Source organism: Pipistrellus hanaki (genome assembly GCF_964339955.1).
Source record: "Pipistrellus hanaki genome assembly, chromosome: 3".
NCBI lineage: Eukaryota > Metazoa > Chordata > Mammalia > Chiroptera > Vespertilionidae > Pipistrellus > Pipistrellus hanaki.
Window position 1 is genome coordinate 129,000,367 of NC_140505.1, and position 14,210 is coordinate 129,014,576.

At 43.3% G+C, this 14,210-nt stretch overlaps 1 protein-coding gene across 3 annotated transcripts in view; it reads left to right on the forward strand.

Annotated features, from left to right (window-relative positions):
* The window catches only part of PTPRB (protein tyrosine phosphatase receptor type B), a 105,482-nt gene that overhangs the window by 67,401 nt on the left and 23,871 nt on the right, over positions 1-14,210 (forward strand). For all 3 annotated transcript variants that reach the window (XM_084878876.1, XM_084878877.1, XM_084878878.1), the window contains 4 exons: positions 335-613; positions 1,159-1,308; positions 3,388-3,631; positions 11,570-11,676. In XM_084878876.1, coding sequence (XP_084735002.1) covers positions 335-613; positions 1,159-1,308; positions 3,388-3,631; positions 11,570-11,676 — 780 coding nt within the window. The remainder of the gene's footprint in view (positions 1-334; positions 614-1,158; positions 1,309-3,387; positions 3,632-11,569; positions 11,677-14,210) is intronic.

A 14,210-nucleotide genomic window follows, 5' to 3' on the forward strand; every position in this document is an offset into this window, starting at 1 on the left:
TCCTTTGCTCTGCCTGACCTTCCGTCTGGCTTCTGCCACTTGATTTCACTGCCCGTGAGCGCATTTGTGTTTCCAGTTACATTGGCGTCTGGTAATTTCTTTAAAGGAACAGCATTTTAACTTTTAATATTTCTCAAAATAGGGTCTGGCAGGCAGACATTCCCTTGGAGGTCTATGAGAATTTTTTCCTTGAAAAACAATCCAAATTAAGTTTGGGAATTACTTATTTTGATCTTTGAGCTAGTTGGATCCAGAGAAGCTAAAAAAACAAAAAACAAACAAAAAACATGTCTCACAGAGTTATGAAAAGTGTCCCTTCCTCTCTCTCTTTTAGAGCCAGACAAAATCCAAAACCTACATTGCCGACCTCAGAACTCCACGGCCATTGCCTGCTCTTGGATCCCTCCCGATTCCGACTTTGACGGGTACAGCATTGAATGCCGGAAAATGGACACTCAGGAAGTTGAGTTTTCCAGAAAGCTGGAGAAGGAAAAATCTCTGCTCAACATCATGATGCTCGTGCCCCATAAGAGATACCTGGTGTCCATCAAGGTGCAGTCAGCTGGCGTGACCAGCGAGGTGGTGGAAGACAGCACCATCACAATGATAGACCGTGAGTGTCCCCGGAGGTGTGCGGCGTCCTCTGCCGTGTTCGTCATTGCTGTTCACTGGCATACACTTCACTTCCACTTTAGCGTGTCTGGTCACTTGGAAGACCTAAAAGGCTCTGGGAAATGGAAACATTTCTCTGTGTAAGGTACCCTGGCAGCAGACAAGTTAAAAGACCTTAAAGTCCCTAAATGAGTTAGTATTTAAATACGTCACTTTGCCTGATAGTTAGAGGGCCCATGGAGCTGCCTCTTTCATCATGTTTAATGTGCCTCTGGCTCATCACTTCAGGCCTGCTCCCTTCAGGAGAGGGGTTTTCTTGATTATGTACAAGCATGTGAGAGCATGCACACCTACAGAGAGGAGAGAGAGAGAGAGAGAGGAAGGGAGGGAGGGAGGGAGGGAGGGAGGGAGGGAGGGAGGGAGGGAGGGAGAGAGAGAGAGAGAGAGAGAGAGAGGGAGAGAGAGAATGTATCAACACCTCACATGTTGTTTATATGTAAAAGCGGAGTTGTGACCCTTCTTGCTTCTCTCTCCACCCTTCCTCAGGCCCTCCTCCTCCACCTCCGCATATCCGTGTGAATAAAAAGGATGTGCTAATTAGCAAATCTTCCATCAACTTTACTTTCAACTGCAGCTGGTTCAGTGACACCAATGGAGCCGTGAAATACTTCACAGTGGTAGTGAGAGAGGCTGATGGTAAGCGAATTCCCTCAACTCCAAGATGCAGCATTGCTTCCTCAAAGGCCACTACGGGGACTCCTCCTGTGGCAGTTCTCCACAGCAGAAACCTAATGTTTATGTCATGCACTCTCTCACTGCCAGATGCAGGGAGATGTAACCAAAAAAAACTGCTCCAAGGCTCTTTCAACAAGAAAGCCTTTTATCTGCTGGTGTGATTATTCACTGGGTGAATGATAATAGTAGCAACCACAACTGTAATAACGGTAACCACCACTTATTGAGCTTGTACGATGTGGTGGGCACTGTTGGAAGTGCATTGCATGTGCAGACTCATCCAATCTTCTTCACTCCCCGTTCAGTCCTGTTCACTGCTCTTTGGGTCTGCCATTAAGCAGCAATATGCTTCAACTGTCTTCCCCCGTCTCTGTCTCAAAGACCCCCACCAATCACATGTCCCAAACCACCCACCGATTCACAAAAACACTCAAAAGCTTGAGGGAGGAAAAAGAGGATCATAAAAAGCATTCCTCCTTTCTCCACTGCATTTCTTTCAGTAGTATGTTTTATTCTCTAGTTCTTTCATCCTTAAATTAGTCTGTGTCTACTTAATTCCTGTGGATTAGGGAAACACTGGGTCATAGTTGAACAACAGCCCATACAACCACCAAGTATGATCTTCAGAGATTACTGTATACATCAGCATTTGTCAAACATATAGGAGTATTGTACATTGACATACACATGCCCGTATATGTATTTTCCATTGAGGTCTTGCATGTTATTTCTCCAAAACAGATGTTTGTGCCCAGAACAGCATTAGTATATTTTTCATGTCTTATGTTTTTCAAAATGGTTTAAGGTGCTGCACATGAGTTTCTTAAGCATCTTTGACAATTACAACCCATTTGTGGGCAATGGGAAACTTTAAACCTGACAAATGGTGGAGCTAGATAGTATTTTAGTCTCACCAGATAGCTAACCGTCTATGCGCTTTTGCATCTTACTTAATTGTGCTAAATCTGGGTACGCATAATTAAATCATTTCAAGGGTCAGTGGTATATCCCAGATTTCTTTACACCTCATAACTGGAGATAAATTGGACTGTGCAGCGACTTGAGATGTAAGTAGGCTGCAGTGAAGATAATGTTTTACTACGTGACTATAAGGCCGTGGCCAGAAGGGAGTCAGACCCCAGAAGCAGCGTGCGTTCTCCAGCAGGCGGGTTTCGGGTAGTGATGCCCATGGAGCAAGGTGGTGACCTAAGATAACAATCCTGCTCATATAAGTGGCATGTATCACGTATGCACCCATCCTAAAGGCCACATTGCTTTCCAACTACTGCCAATAAGGCAATATTTCCAAGACACACTCATTTTGAGCAAAATTTGTCCAGGATGCGATGAACCCCTACCGTACCACTTCTTGAAATTCATTGTAAATAGTGTGCGATCTCCATAATATTTATCTTCCTAATTATGCTTTCCTCCAGCCAACATCAAAACCGGTTTGCAGAGCCAAAACACACAGCAGGCTGGGTGGACGGGAGGAAGAGTTCTGGGAAGTGATAGGCACCAGGGGCCAAATCGGAGCCAGGATTAAACTGTACTCAAGATAACAGTCCAGTACCAGAGGGGTTATCAGCAGGGCATGGCACGTGGACGTGCCGGTGGGGCGACTGCTCTGGCCTTGGATTTGATTTCTCCTATCTTTTTCCTATTTCCCAGGTCATAGGGATTTCCTTATTAGCTTAGCTACAATGATTATTGGCAAGATGGAAAGCTTATGGAGTGGGTTGACTCTCACCATGGGGAGTGCTTAACTTTCTGGAGTTGTGGGTATGTTACCATTTGGTTTAATGAGATACCCTCTCACCCACACATTTTATTTGCAAGAAAAAAAAATGATTTTTATATTTGTTTATACACTATCATTCATTTTAGAAAAAATGAATTTAAATTATTTTCATTGAGAGAATTTCACAGCATCCTTCGAGATCACAGATGCTGGGAATGACCAGAGAGGGTGAGGAATCAGCCTTAGAAACCACTGAGGCCACAAGAAAGTCGGTCTTCACTGTGGGTTCTGTCCTCCAGGCAGTGACGAGCTGAAGCCAGAGCAGCAGCACCCTCTGCCCTCCTACCTGGAGTACAGGCACAACGCCTCCATCCGCGTGTATCAGACCAATTATTTTGCCAGCAAATGTGCCGAAAGTCCTGACAGCAGCTCCAAGAGTTTCAACATTAAGCTCGGAGCAGAGATGGAGAGCCTGGGTGGAAAATGTGATCCCAATCAGCAAAAATTCTGTGACGGACCGCTGAAGCCACGCACCGCCTACAGGTGAGATGTATTGCCGTCATTTTGCCGGGAGGGATATGCTACATTACTGGGCTCTCGGCTGTCTGGGCCTCTGATGCACATATGCTCCTGCAGATTAATCACCTACCTTACAAGAGTGCTCTGTGTTTTACTGGGTAATTTATAAAAGTTGTGTGCCTGCCTCCTTTCGCAGGGAATGTGTAAAAAGGACCTTGAGCCCTGTGCAAAAGCCCTAATTCATTGTGTGAGGAATTGAAGGTTCTTAACAGATTATTCTTTCTCTTAAAACTCCTTTAGCACAAACCAAATCAATTCCCAGGTTAACGATTGTGAAAATGTCCAAGTATGAGAAAGATTGGGTTTAGGGAGACACAAGAAGTATGAGCTTTTAGCTTCCACTTTTAATGAGGACTCACGTTACACGGATTCATTTACCTTCAGGCATACAAAGAGGAAAGTGCTCTCTGGTCCAGACAGAACTCTTGAAGGGAGAGGCCCCTGGATGATTGGGAGCATCCCCTCCTCGCCCTAAGAAGGCAGATTAAAGGGGCGGCTGCTTGGCCGCAGGGAGCACTACCGCAGGCAGCCAGCAGCCCCGCCCAGCTGCAGAAACTGGCAGCGGTGCACAGCACCCCAAACCAGGGTCCTCCAGAGAAAGAGAACCTATAGATACAGACACTCAAGACTGACACTTCTGCAAAGAATGTGCCTCCTCTGTTGTGTGTTCCCAGAGCTGATATTAACCAAGGGGCAGCCAATCAGATCCTCTAAGGGCAGGGCCCAGGTATATTGACTCATATATTTTGAGGATCACCCCTAAGTCAGTTTTAAAAGGAGACGAAGACCTGACATCACACCTGAGGGCACTCTTTTTTTAAAAAATCCTCACCTGAGGATATTTTTTCCATTGCTTTTCAGAGAGTGGAAGGGAGGGAGGGGAGAGAGAGAGAAACATCGATATGTGAGAGATACATAGACTGGTTGCCTCCCATACTCGCCCTGAATGGGGAAATAGCGAGCGAACCCACACCCAGAACCAGAGACCTTCTGGTGAACAGGCTGATGATCCAACCACTGAGCAACATCATCCAGGGCCTGAGGGCCCTCTTAGCTACTTCCTTGCATTAACTAAGGAAAGCCAATGGTTTTCTTCCTAAAACAGAGTGCTCACTTTGGGCAGGAACTCTGTGGAGTTACTGCTGCCCAGGACTCATTACAAAAAATGATATTACCGGTACCACCCTAGCCAAGCAGACTTACTAGTGATGTTTACTTCAAGAAGAGACCATTATGAGTTTATCTGAAGGAGGTGAGATGGGACAGAGCAAAGGAGAAATATGAGAGATATCAGAACACTGGAATCCTTCAGGTCCTATAAGAATCAAGAGTGACTCAGCTGCTTAGACACACGGGCTCAAGGACCCGAGCCAAAGTCTCCCAGGGGCCATTTTCCCTTTGTGAGTAGGATAGGTGAGGCTGTTTGTGTTTGTTTGCTTGTTTGCTTTTTGAGAGAGGAGATAAAATGACTCATCCTGTACATTTCAGAGAGAGAACAAGACGCTGTAGACAGTTTGCATCTAGACCAAAGCCTGCCAGGCTCCCAGCATATTCCTTCCTGTCCACAGGGCTGCCATTTTCTGGTCATTAGCCTTATGAACAGTATTTCAGTTCTTTAGCCTTCATGTTTTTGTTGCAAAACATTGCAGAGTTGTTCTGGGGAACAGATCAAACCTAGTTATGCGCCTTCTAGATCAAGGTCTTCCAGTGATCCCCATTCACACCATAGCCTTCCAGAGGAGGGCACACAAAGTCCTCCTTCCTCCTCAACGTTGTCCTCCCACCATTTTCCCAAGTATACCCTCCCCTTTTGCTACTCCTTACTCCTCAGAGTTCTCTTGAACGTGACTTGGCTCTCTTTGACCTGAGGCTTTGCACATTCTTTTCCCTCTAGCTAGGATGCTGCCAGTCCCTTGTTTGGCGGCTGAATTCCTTCAGACAGAATCAATTTCTTTTCAGTCATAATGTTTCTTTTTCCATGTTTCTTCCTGTCCACCTATTCTCTCTGGAAAAAAAAAAAAAAAAGGTGTCTGACAGCACTGAAGGTCACCATGGTGACAGTCATCTTGAGAAGGCGGAACGCTGAGTCCCAAGGGCCGGGGCTCAACCCTCAGCCAGTCTCACGCCCCCCTTGTCAGTGCACTGCTGGGCAGTTGTACCCTCAGCTCCATTTCCAGGGCACCCAGTCCTGACAATCCTTCTAATCAATCCTCCGGTTACCAGTGACTTTTAACCCTTTGTTTAATCACCTACCCTCTTTAATACACTGAGAGAGCTCACAGTCTAATGGAGGAGACAGATGTGATGTTGGTTATGAAACAATATGACAAGTACCAGGCACAAAAGAAGCATCTATTAAATGTTTAGGAATCAAGATATACTTCTAGCCGAAACTGGTTTGGCTCAGTGGTAGAGCGTCGGTCTGTGGACTGAAAGGTCCCAGGTTCAATTCCAGTCAGGGGCATGTACGTTGGTTGCGGGCACATCCCTGGTGGGGGGTGTGCAAGAGGCAGCTGGTCGGTGTTTCTCTCTCATCGACGTTTCTAACTCTCTATCTCTCTCCCTTCCTCTCTGTAAAAAATCAATAAAAATATATTTAAATATATATATATATATATATATATATATATATACTTCAAAAAGTTACATAGTCTTCATCTAGCGTAATCAGCTGAAGTATATCTTGCCCATTGGAGAAACAGAGGACAGTTATTGCTAGGACAAAACTGTCCTGTTTCTCCAATGTGCACGTGGTTCAGTCCTGTGGAAAGCAGGCCAGGCAGTTGTGCTTGATGAGAGGCGGTCTAGCCTTTCAGACTGCATGGGGGAATCACATGCTAAGTGGCCTCCTGCAAGGGGCTGCTGAGCCCTGGCCCCCAGGACTCAGCGTTCCGCCTGCTCAAGATGACTGTCACCATGGTGACCTTCAGTGCTGTCAGACACCTCTTTTCCAGAGAGAATGGGTGGACAGGAAGAAACGTGGGAAAAGACACATTATGATTGAAAAGAAATTGGAAAACACTAGGTTTAGCTGACAGGCAAGCTTATTATGTCAGTAGATGTAATGTGTTCCCATTCATTTGGGTTCCTGTTATTTGGTTGTAAAATGAGCACGGTTCCATGTGGGAAGAGAAAGGGCAGAGCATGATGGGTGAGAGTAGTTTGAAGGTTAGGAAAGTGCTGATATAGTTTTGTTTCTATTCTAAATAGAATAGCAATGTGACCACAATCGAGTAGTCAGCTTCTCTTGACCTCATTTTTCTCAAATGAAGGAAACTACACCACATGATCTGTAACTTTGTGCTATGGAATTTTTTTATTCTGGACCCAGTGAAACTTGAAATAATTACTACCAGATATCTGTCCATTAAAATAATCTTCTTCATATTATTAGATTGATTATGCTGATAATATATTCACTACAGGGTGCCTCCTCTCTGAAAGTCACTGGGCCGGGTGTGGTAGTGAAAATATGGAAATAGCAACAGAGAATTAAGGTGGAGGGAACAGAGTGAGTCAAAGTGCAGAAGCAAAAGCACAGATTGATTAGAGAAGAGCAAGTAGTCCAGGTTCAAGCAGGGCTGGGGGCATGAGTTAGAAGTGGGGGACAGAGGCTCAGAACAATGTTTCCTGGCCTGTTACTACTTCAGCATTATTACAGGACGTGCCCAGGTACTTTAGAGTTCAACAAATCTACCTTTTTAAAAAGGAAAAAAGGAATCCTCCATTTATTTTCATAGGGTTTAAACTAACACTAGGAAATGTTTTTCTATAGAAACCAAACCTGATACTTTATTTACTTACTAGAGGCCCAGTGTATGAAACTCATGCACTCCAGGGTGGAGGAGAGAGGGGGCATGATCCCTCAGCCCTGCCTGTGTCCTCTCACAGTCCAAGAGCCTTCAGGGGATATCTGACTGACCCCATCTCGGGAGAGGCTCCTGCCACCGCCACTGTGCTCACCAGTTGAGAGTCCGGCTTCTGGCTGAGTGGTGCTTCCTCTGTGGGAGCGCACTGACCACCAGGGGCAGTACCTGTGTTGAGCAGGATTAAGCCTAAACCAGCTCTCCAACGTCCCCCAAGGCTGTCCCAGATTGTGAGAGGGCACAGGCCAGGCGAGGGACCCCACCAACGCATGATTAGGGATGGTCAGCCAGGGAGGAACCAAGGAAGGGCTCTAGGGCATGCCCAGCCCATCTCATTCAGTCCCAATCGGCCAGACCCTAGCAGCAAGATAACTTACTGGTGTTCAGTGCACATCATAGTGACTGGTCGACCAGTTGACTGTCTGCCCCCTGATGGTCAGTGAGCGGTTGAGCAGCCTTAGCATATCATTAGCATATTACACATTGATTGGTTGAATGGACAACTGAACGACCAGACACTTAGCATATTAGCATATTTTTATTATAAAGGCTTTATTTTAAATTTAAATTCTTTATTGTTTAAAGCATTACATAAGTCTCCTTTTCCCTCCACCCCACTTCGCATTGGCCTCTCCCCAGCCACCCCCATTCCCTAGCACATGCCCTCACCACTCACCCACCCCCCAATGTCTGTGTCCATAGGTTATGCTCATATGCATGCATACAAGTCCTTTGGTTGATCTCTTATCCCCTCATCCCCCACCTTCCCTCATAGGTTGGACAGTCTGTTCGATGCTTCTATGACTCTGGTTCTGTTTTTGTTCAATTTATGTTGTTCATTATATTCCACAAATGAGTGAGATCATGTGGTATTTATCTTTCTCTGACTGGCTTATTTCACTTAGCATAATGCTCTCCAGGTCCATCTATGCTGTTGCAAATGGTAAGAGTTTCTTCTTTTTTTATAGCAGCGTAGTATTCCATTGTGTAGATGTACCACAGTTTTTTAATCCACTCATCTGCTGATATGCATTTAGTCTGTTTCCAAATCTTATCTATGGTGAATTGTGCTGCTATGAATATAGGGGTGAAAATATCCTTTCTGATGGGTGTTTCTGTTTTCTTAAGCCTGATACTTTATCAGTAAACCTATAGTCCGAGAATCTCAAGTTAGAAAGAACTCAAGAGGTGGCCCAGGCCAATCTTAACTTAGTGCAGCAGATCTCTTCCGCAGCTTTCCTCGGAGCTGGTTTTCCTCCAGCCTCTGCTGAGAGCCCTTCACTACCTATGTGGCTCCTACTCTAGATGCTGAAGAGTGACTTCAAGTTCCTGAACTACAGCTCTGTGACTCCAGCCCACTGGGCTCAGTCTTGTCTCTCAGTCCTGTCTGTTTCCTCTTCTACATGCAATTTTCCTTAAATCTGAAGTCAGCTATCATGTTCCTCTAAGCCTTCTCTGTCATCATCCTGGTCAATCACCCCAATGATCTTCCTAAATTGTGATCTCCAAAATTGAGTATAACTGGACCTGACTCACCCAGAGAACATGAGATTACATGTAGGCCTTTCCTCCAGGCTGAGGTTCTTGTTCTGTGTTTTAGGAGCTGCACCTTGCTTGCTTGTTGAATTTAGGGCCAGCTGATCAGGCACATCCCTCATGGGCACATGGACAGCTACCTCAGCAGCTCTCCAGCCCAGGTGACTGAAATAACTCCAAATGTCAACTGGAGAGCTCTAAATGAGTCTCACTGTCATTCTAGCCCATATAGCCAAGCAAAGCTTATCCTCTTTCTCTAGTCTCGCTCTCATTTCTATCAGTGAGGCCATTTTTCTTTCCAATGCCCTGAGCTAAAATCTTAATCCTCACCTGAGGATATTTTTCCTTTGATTTTCAGAAAGAGTGGGAGGAAGAGAGGAGGGGGAGAGAGAGAGAAGCATAGGTGTGAGAGAGACACATCAACTATTTGTCTCCTGCACACGCCCTCACTGGGGCCAGGGATCTAACGTGCAATCCAGGTATGTACCCTTAACCAGGAATCAAACTGGTGACCCTTTGGTACAAGGGCCTATGCTCTAACTACTTAACAACACAGGATAGGCCTAGAACCATCTTAATTTCCCTCATCTCCTCTTCAGACTGGGTCTTATCTATCATCTCTTCTCAGTGCCTTTCAGTCTTCTTTCTGTTCTCATTGTCACTGCCCGAGACCAAGGCTCCATGTCCTTGGCCTGGACTATCACACTTATCTCTATATGGACCTCTCTTCTCCCAGGTGGTCTTTTGCTGGCTCTCCCTCTTGATTTCATACTGTCCCCCCATTTGGAACCCTGTGCTCCAGGCCACCTCACTCCTTATGCCCAAACACACAGTTTCCTCCAAATTGCAGTGTTCCTCATTTGCAGTTGAATATGTGCTTTCTTCTTTTATTATTTGCCTTATTTCTTTACATTGTTTTTCTAGTTTTTAAGAGTAGTGAGCATGTATCTCTTTATAACTGCAGCAAGTAGATATAAAGGAGGCATTAAGTACACTTTATGACAATGACATTAAAATATTTTTATATAAAAGGCTCTTTAGAAAATAACTAGTGCCAAAAAGATGGGAAGATACATAATTTTATGTGTAATGTAATGTTCTATGTAAAATGTTATCTGTATATGTAGTTATTTTAGTAAGATGTCAACAATTACAGTAATACTGATAATACTGACATTTGACTCATTGGAGTGCTCTAATAGGCACCTCAGAATTACTGCTCCCACAAATGAACTCTGTACTTCCCAAACCCTCAACATTCTCCACGGACTTCCTTGATGTTAGTAAATGGCACCTCAGTTCCTCCAGTTGCTCATCAGACAGATCATATGGAGTCATCCTTGCCTCAACCCTTTCAAACTGCACATCCATCAGCAAACCTTTCAGCTCTTTCTTTGAAATATCCAACACTTATCACTATAAATATGACAACATTTTGGTCCACGCCAGCATATCTCCCACCTGGACTTGAGCAATTCCCTGCCGAATAGTTTGTCTATATATATATATATATATATATATATATATATATATATATATATATATATATATATATATATATATAATCAATTAAAAATTTTAATTGATTTCAGAGATGAAGAAAGAGGGAGAGAGAGAGATAGAAACATCCATGATGAGAGAAAATCATGGATTGGCTGCCTCCTGCAAGTTCCCCTCTAGGGATGGAGCCCACAACCCGGGCATGTGCCCTTGACCAGAATGGAACCTGGGGCCTTTCAGTTCGCAGGCGCTCTATTCACTGAGCCAAACCAGCTAGGGCTAGTTTGTCCTCTTTTACTGCTGCCCCCTGGCTGCAGCAGCCAGCCAGAATGATCCTGATAGCACCCCCTAGTGGCTTTCTTGGTCTCTCAGAACAAAAGCCAAAATCCTCACCTGACCTTCTGGGTCTCCCATGGTGCCATGTACTAGTAAATCTCTGACCTGATCTTCTACCTCTCCATCATTCATATATTGTGCTTCAGCCACGCTGGCCTCCTTGTACCAGTGCATGTTCCTGCCTCAGAGCCTTGCACCCATCTGAAATGCAGCCATGGTTCCCTCCTTCCTTTCCTCAGATTTCCTTTTGTCAAAGAGACTTTCATTGACCATGATGAATAAAGCAGTCCCATACCCATTGATTTCCATCTTCCTTACTCTGCTGCTGTCTTTTTAATGGTTCATGTCACTATTCAGCATAATGTATTTGTATATGTATTATCTGATGCCTTCCATGAAAATGTAACCTCTGGGATGGTAGGGACTTTTACTTTCTTCCTTGCAGTATCTTCAGCCCCTGGAACAGGGTCTGGCACACAATAGGGGCTCCATAAATATTTGATGGATGAATGAATGAGCCCAAGTCTGTCTGATTCCATTACTCACATCCGACCCTACATACATATCGATAGGTCCCCACCCTGTTTCTCCTTGAACACGTTCTTCAGTCAGCCCTACTGTGGTCAGCCACTAATTTGTACCTAAATAAATGTTTCCTTTTCAGAATCAGTATTCGGGCTTTTACACAGCTGTTTGATGAGGACCTAAAGGAATTCACAAAGCCACTCTATTCAGACACCTTTTTCTCTTTGCCTATCACCACCGAGTCAGGTAAGGCTAACCTGTCCATTCCCACATATTCTTCCAACCACCGTCACCCACAGGTCCTCTCGTGGGGAGGTCTACAACTTGGCTGATGGTGGGGGGAACATTTATTTTCACTTGGAAGCTAATCTGTATGTGCATGTGGATTGATGCAGATTCAAGGAATTCACAACTTCTGTAGGAGAACAGATCCAAGGGGAATTAATCTAGAAAAGGTAGAAGTACCAGATTTTTTAAAGAGGTACCAAATCCTTATTGAAGATAAATTTTTAATAGTGGGAGGAAAGCATTTAAATAAAGAGCTTTCACAGGTCAAAATATAAATAGATACAAAAGGCTTTCAAAGGCATACATGTACATACATATTGTAGAAATATTTTTTTTAAACCTAGAAGAAAAAATAGCAATATATTAATAATGAATATCTCAAAGTAGCGGGATTATAGGCAGATTTTTTTCCTTTTGCTTGTTATATGTTGTTTTCACACTATAAAAAATGTTAACTTAAAAGGCTTTACATAAATTTATGAAAGAGATTTCTCCTGTATGTCAGAGGAAAAGCCTGAGTAATAGTGACAGCTAGTATTTACTGGGTTGCCTGCTCTGTGGAGGTAGTTTTAAGCATTGTGCATAAAATGATATGTCCAAGCCTAACAACAGCCTTTTGAGGTGGATACTGTTATCATCCCCATTTTAAAGGTGAGAACCTGAGGCACCAAGAGTTAAAGGAACTCAGATTTCTGGACTTATCAAGGACACTTTCACTGACCATGCTGAACAAAGCCTAATAGAGCTGGTGAAGAGAGAGCTGGTGTTCTGGCCCTTTCTGCCTGCATCCTTAACCTGTACACCACACTGCCTTGAAATGTTTCAGTAAGGCTGAGAATAGCATCATTTTTCAGCAGGTTTTTCCTCGTTACCATGACCTGCCCCAGTCTTTCCCTAAAGCCCATGTTTCATGGTCCTTGGTCTCAGGAAATTCTTTACAGCTAAAACAGTCTGTCATGCTGCAGGACAAAAATGACTCAGCCTCACTAACACCCCCATCTATTTATGCCAAGTATAGGCATAATCTCCCACTTTTTAAGCCAAAAAGAGATCAGAACACAAGACGACTGAGACATGTTTGCTTATAACTTAATGTTAAGTTAAGGCTTTGTAAACACAGGTCTTTGCTCTTTGAAATATTGTTATACAGTAAAAATTATATTGACTTCAGTAAAGGAAGGTAGTAAGTATATATTTTTTTTAAAAAAAAGAATATTAACCACCTTAAATGAAAGATGATTGTGTTGATTTGATGAGTCTTGAAAAGCAACATTGAATAAAAAAATCCAAGGGCGTAAAATGAAACTTCAAATATGGGCTAATTCCTAGACTTAAATGTAAGGGCTGAGGCAATAAAATTTTTAAAAGAAAACAAAGGAGCACATTTTTGTGACCTTGAGTTAGGAAATGGTTTCTTAGGTATGACACCAAAAGCACAGCAATGAAAGAACAAATAGATAAATGGGACTTAATCAAAATTAAAAACTTTTTTCTTCAAAGGAGACCATGAAGAAAGTGAAACCACAAAATAGGAGAGACTACTTGCCAATCTTATATCTGATAAGGTGTAGTATCCAGAGTATGTAAAGAACTCCCAACTTACGACTCAATAATAAAAAGACAAACAACAAAGTATCTGAATAGACATCTCTCCAAAGAAGATAACAATAAGCACATGAAAAGATGCTCAACATCCTAAGTCATTAGGGAAATGTAAATTAAAGCCACAGTAAGAAACCACTTCACACCCAGTAGAATGACTATAATCCAGAAGACAGTAATGAGTGTTAGCCAGGAAATGGAGAAATTGGAACCTCATGCATTGCTTGTGAGAATGAATAACGGTGTAGCTGCTTTGGAAAACAGTTGTCCAGTTACTCAAAATGTTAAGCCTAGAGTTACCATCTAGTCCAGCAATTCCACTCCTGAATATATACCCACGAGAAATTAAAACCTATGTCCACACAAAACCCTGTAAACACACGTTTGTAGCAGCTTTATTCATAATAACCCAAATAGCCATTATGGATGGTTGAATAACAAAATGTGAGATATCATTGAGCCATAAAAAGGAATGAAATATTGATCAAGGCTACAATATGACTGAGCCTTGAAAACATTACGCTAAGTGAAAGAGGCCAGTTACAGGAGAACACGTATTTATGGTTCAGTTTATGTAAAATGTCCAGAATATGTGAATCTATGAAGACAGAAAGATTAGTGGTTGCCAGAGCTAGGGAGAGGAGAGAATAGAGAATGATGGCTAAGAGCACGTGGTTTCTTGGCAAAGGGGTGGAGGGGGGTGGGGGGAGAGAGATGATGAAAATGTTATGAAATTGTATGAGATGATATTTGCAAAACTCTGTGACTATACTGAAAATCATTAAATTATACAATTAAACTGGTGAATTGTATGACACGTTAATTATATTTCAATAAAACTATTTTTAAAAAAGGGCCACTCTTACCTGTGCTTAGACTCCCAGTGGCAG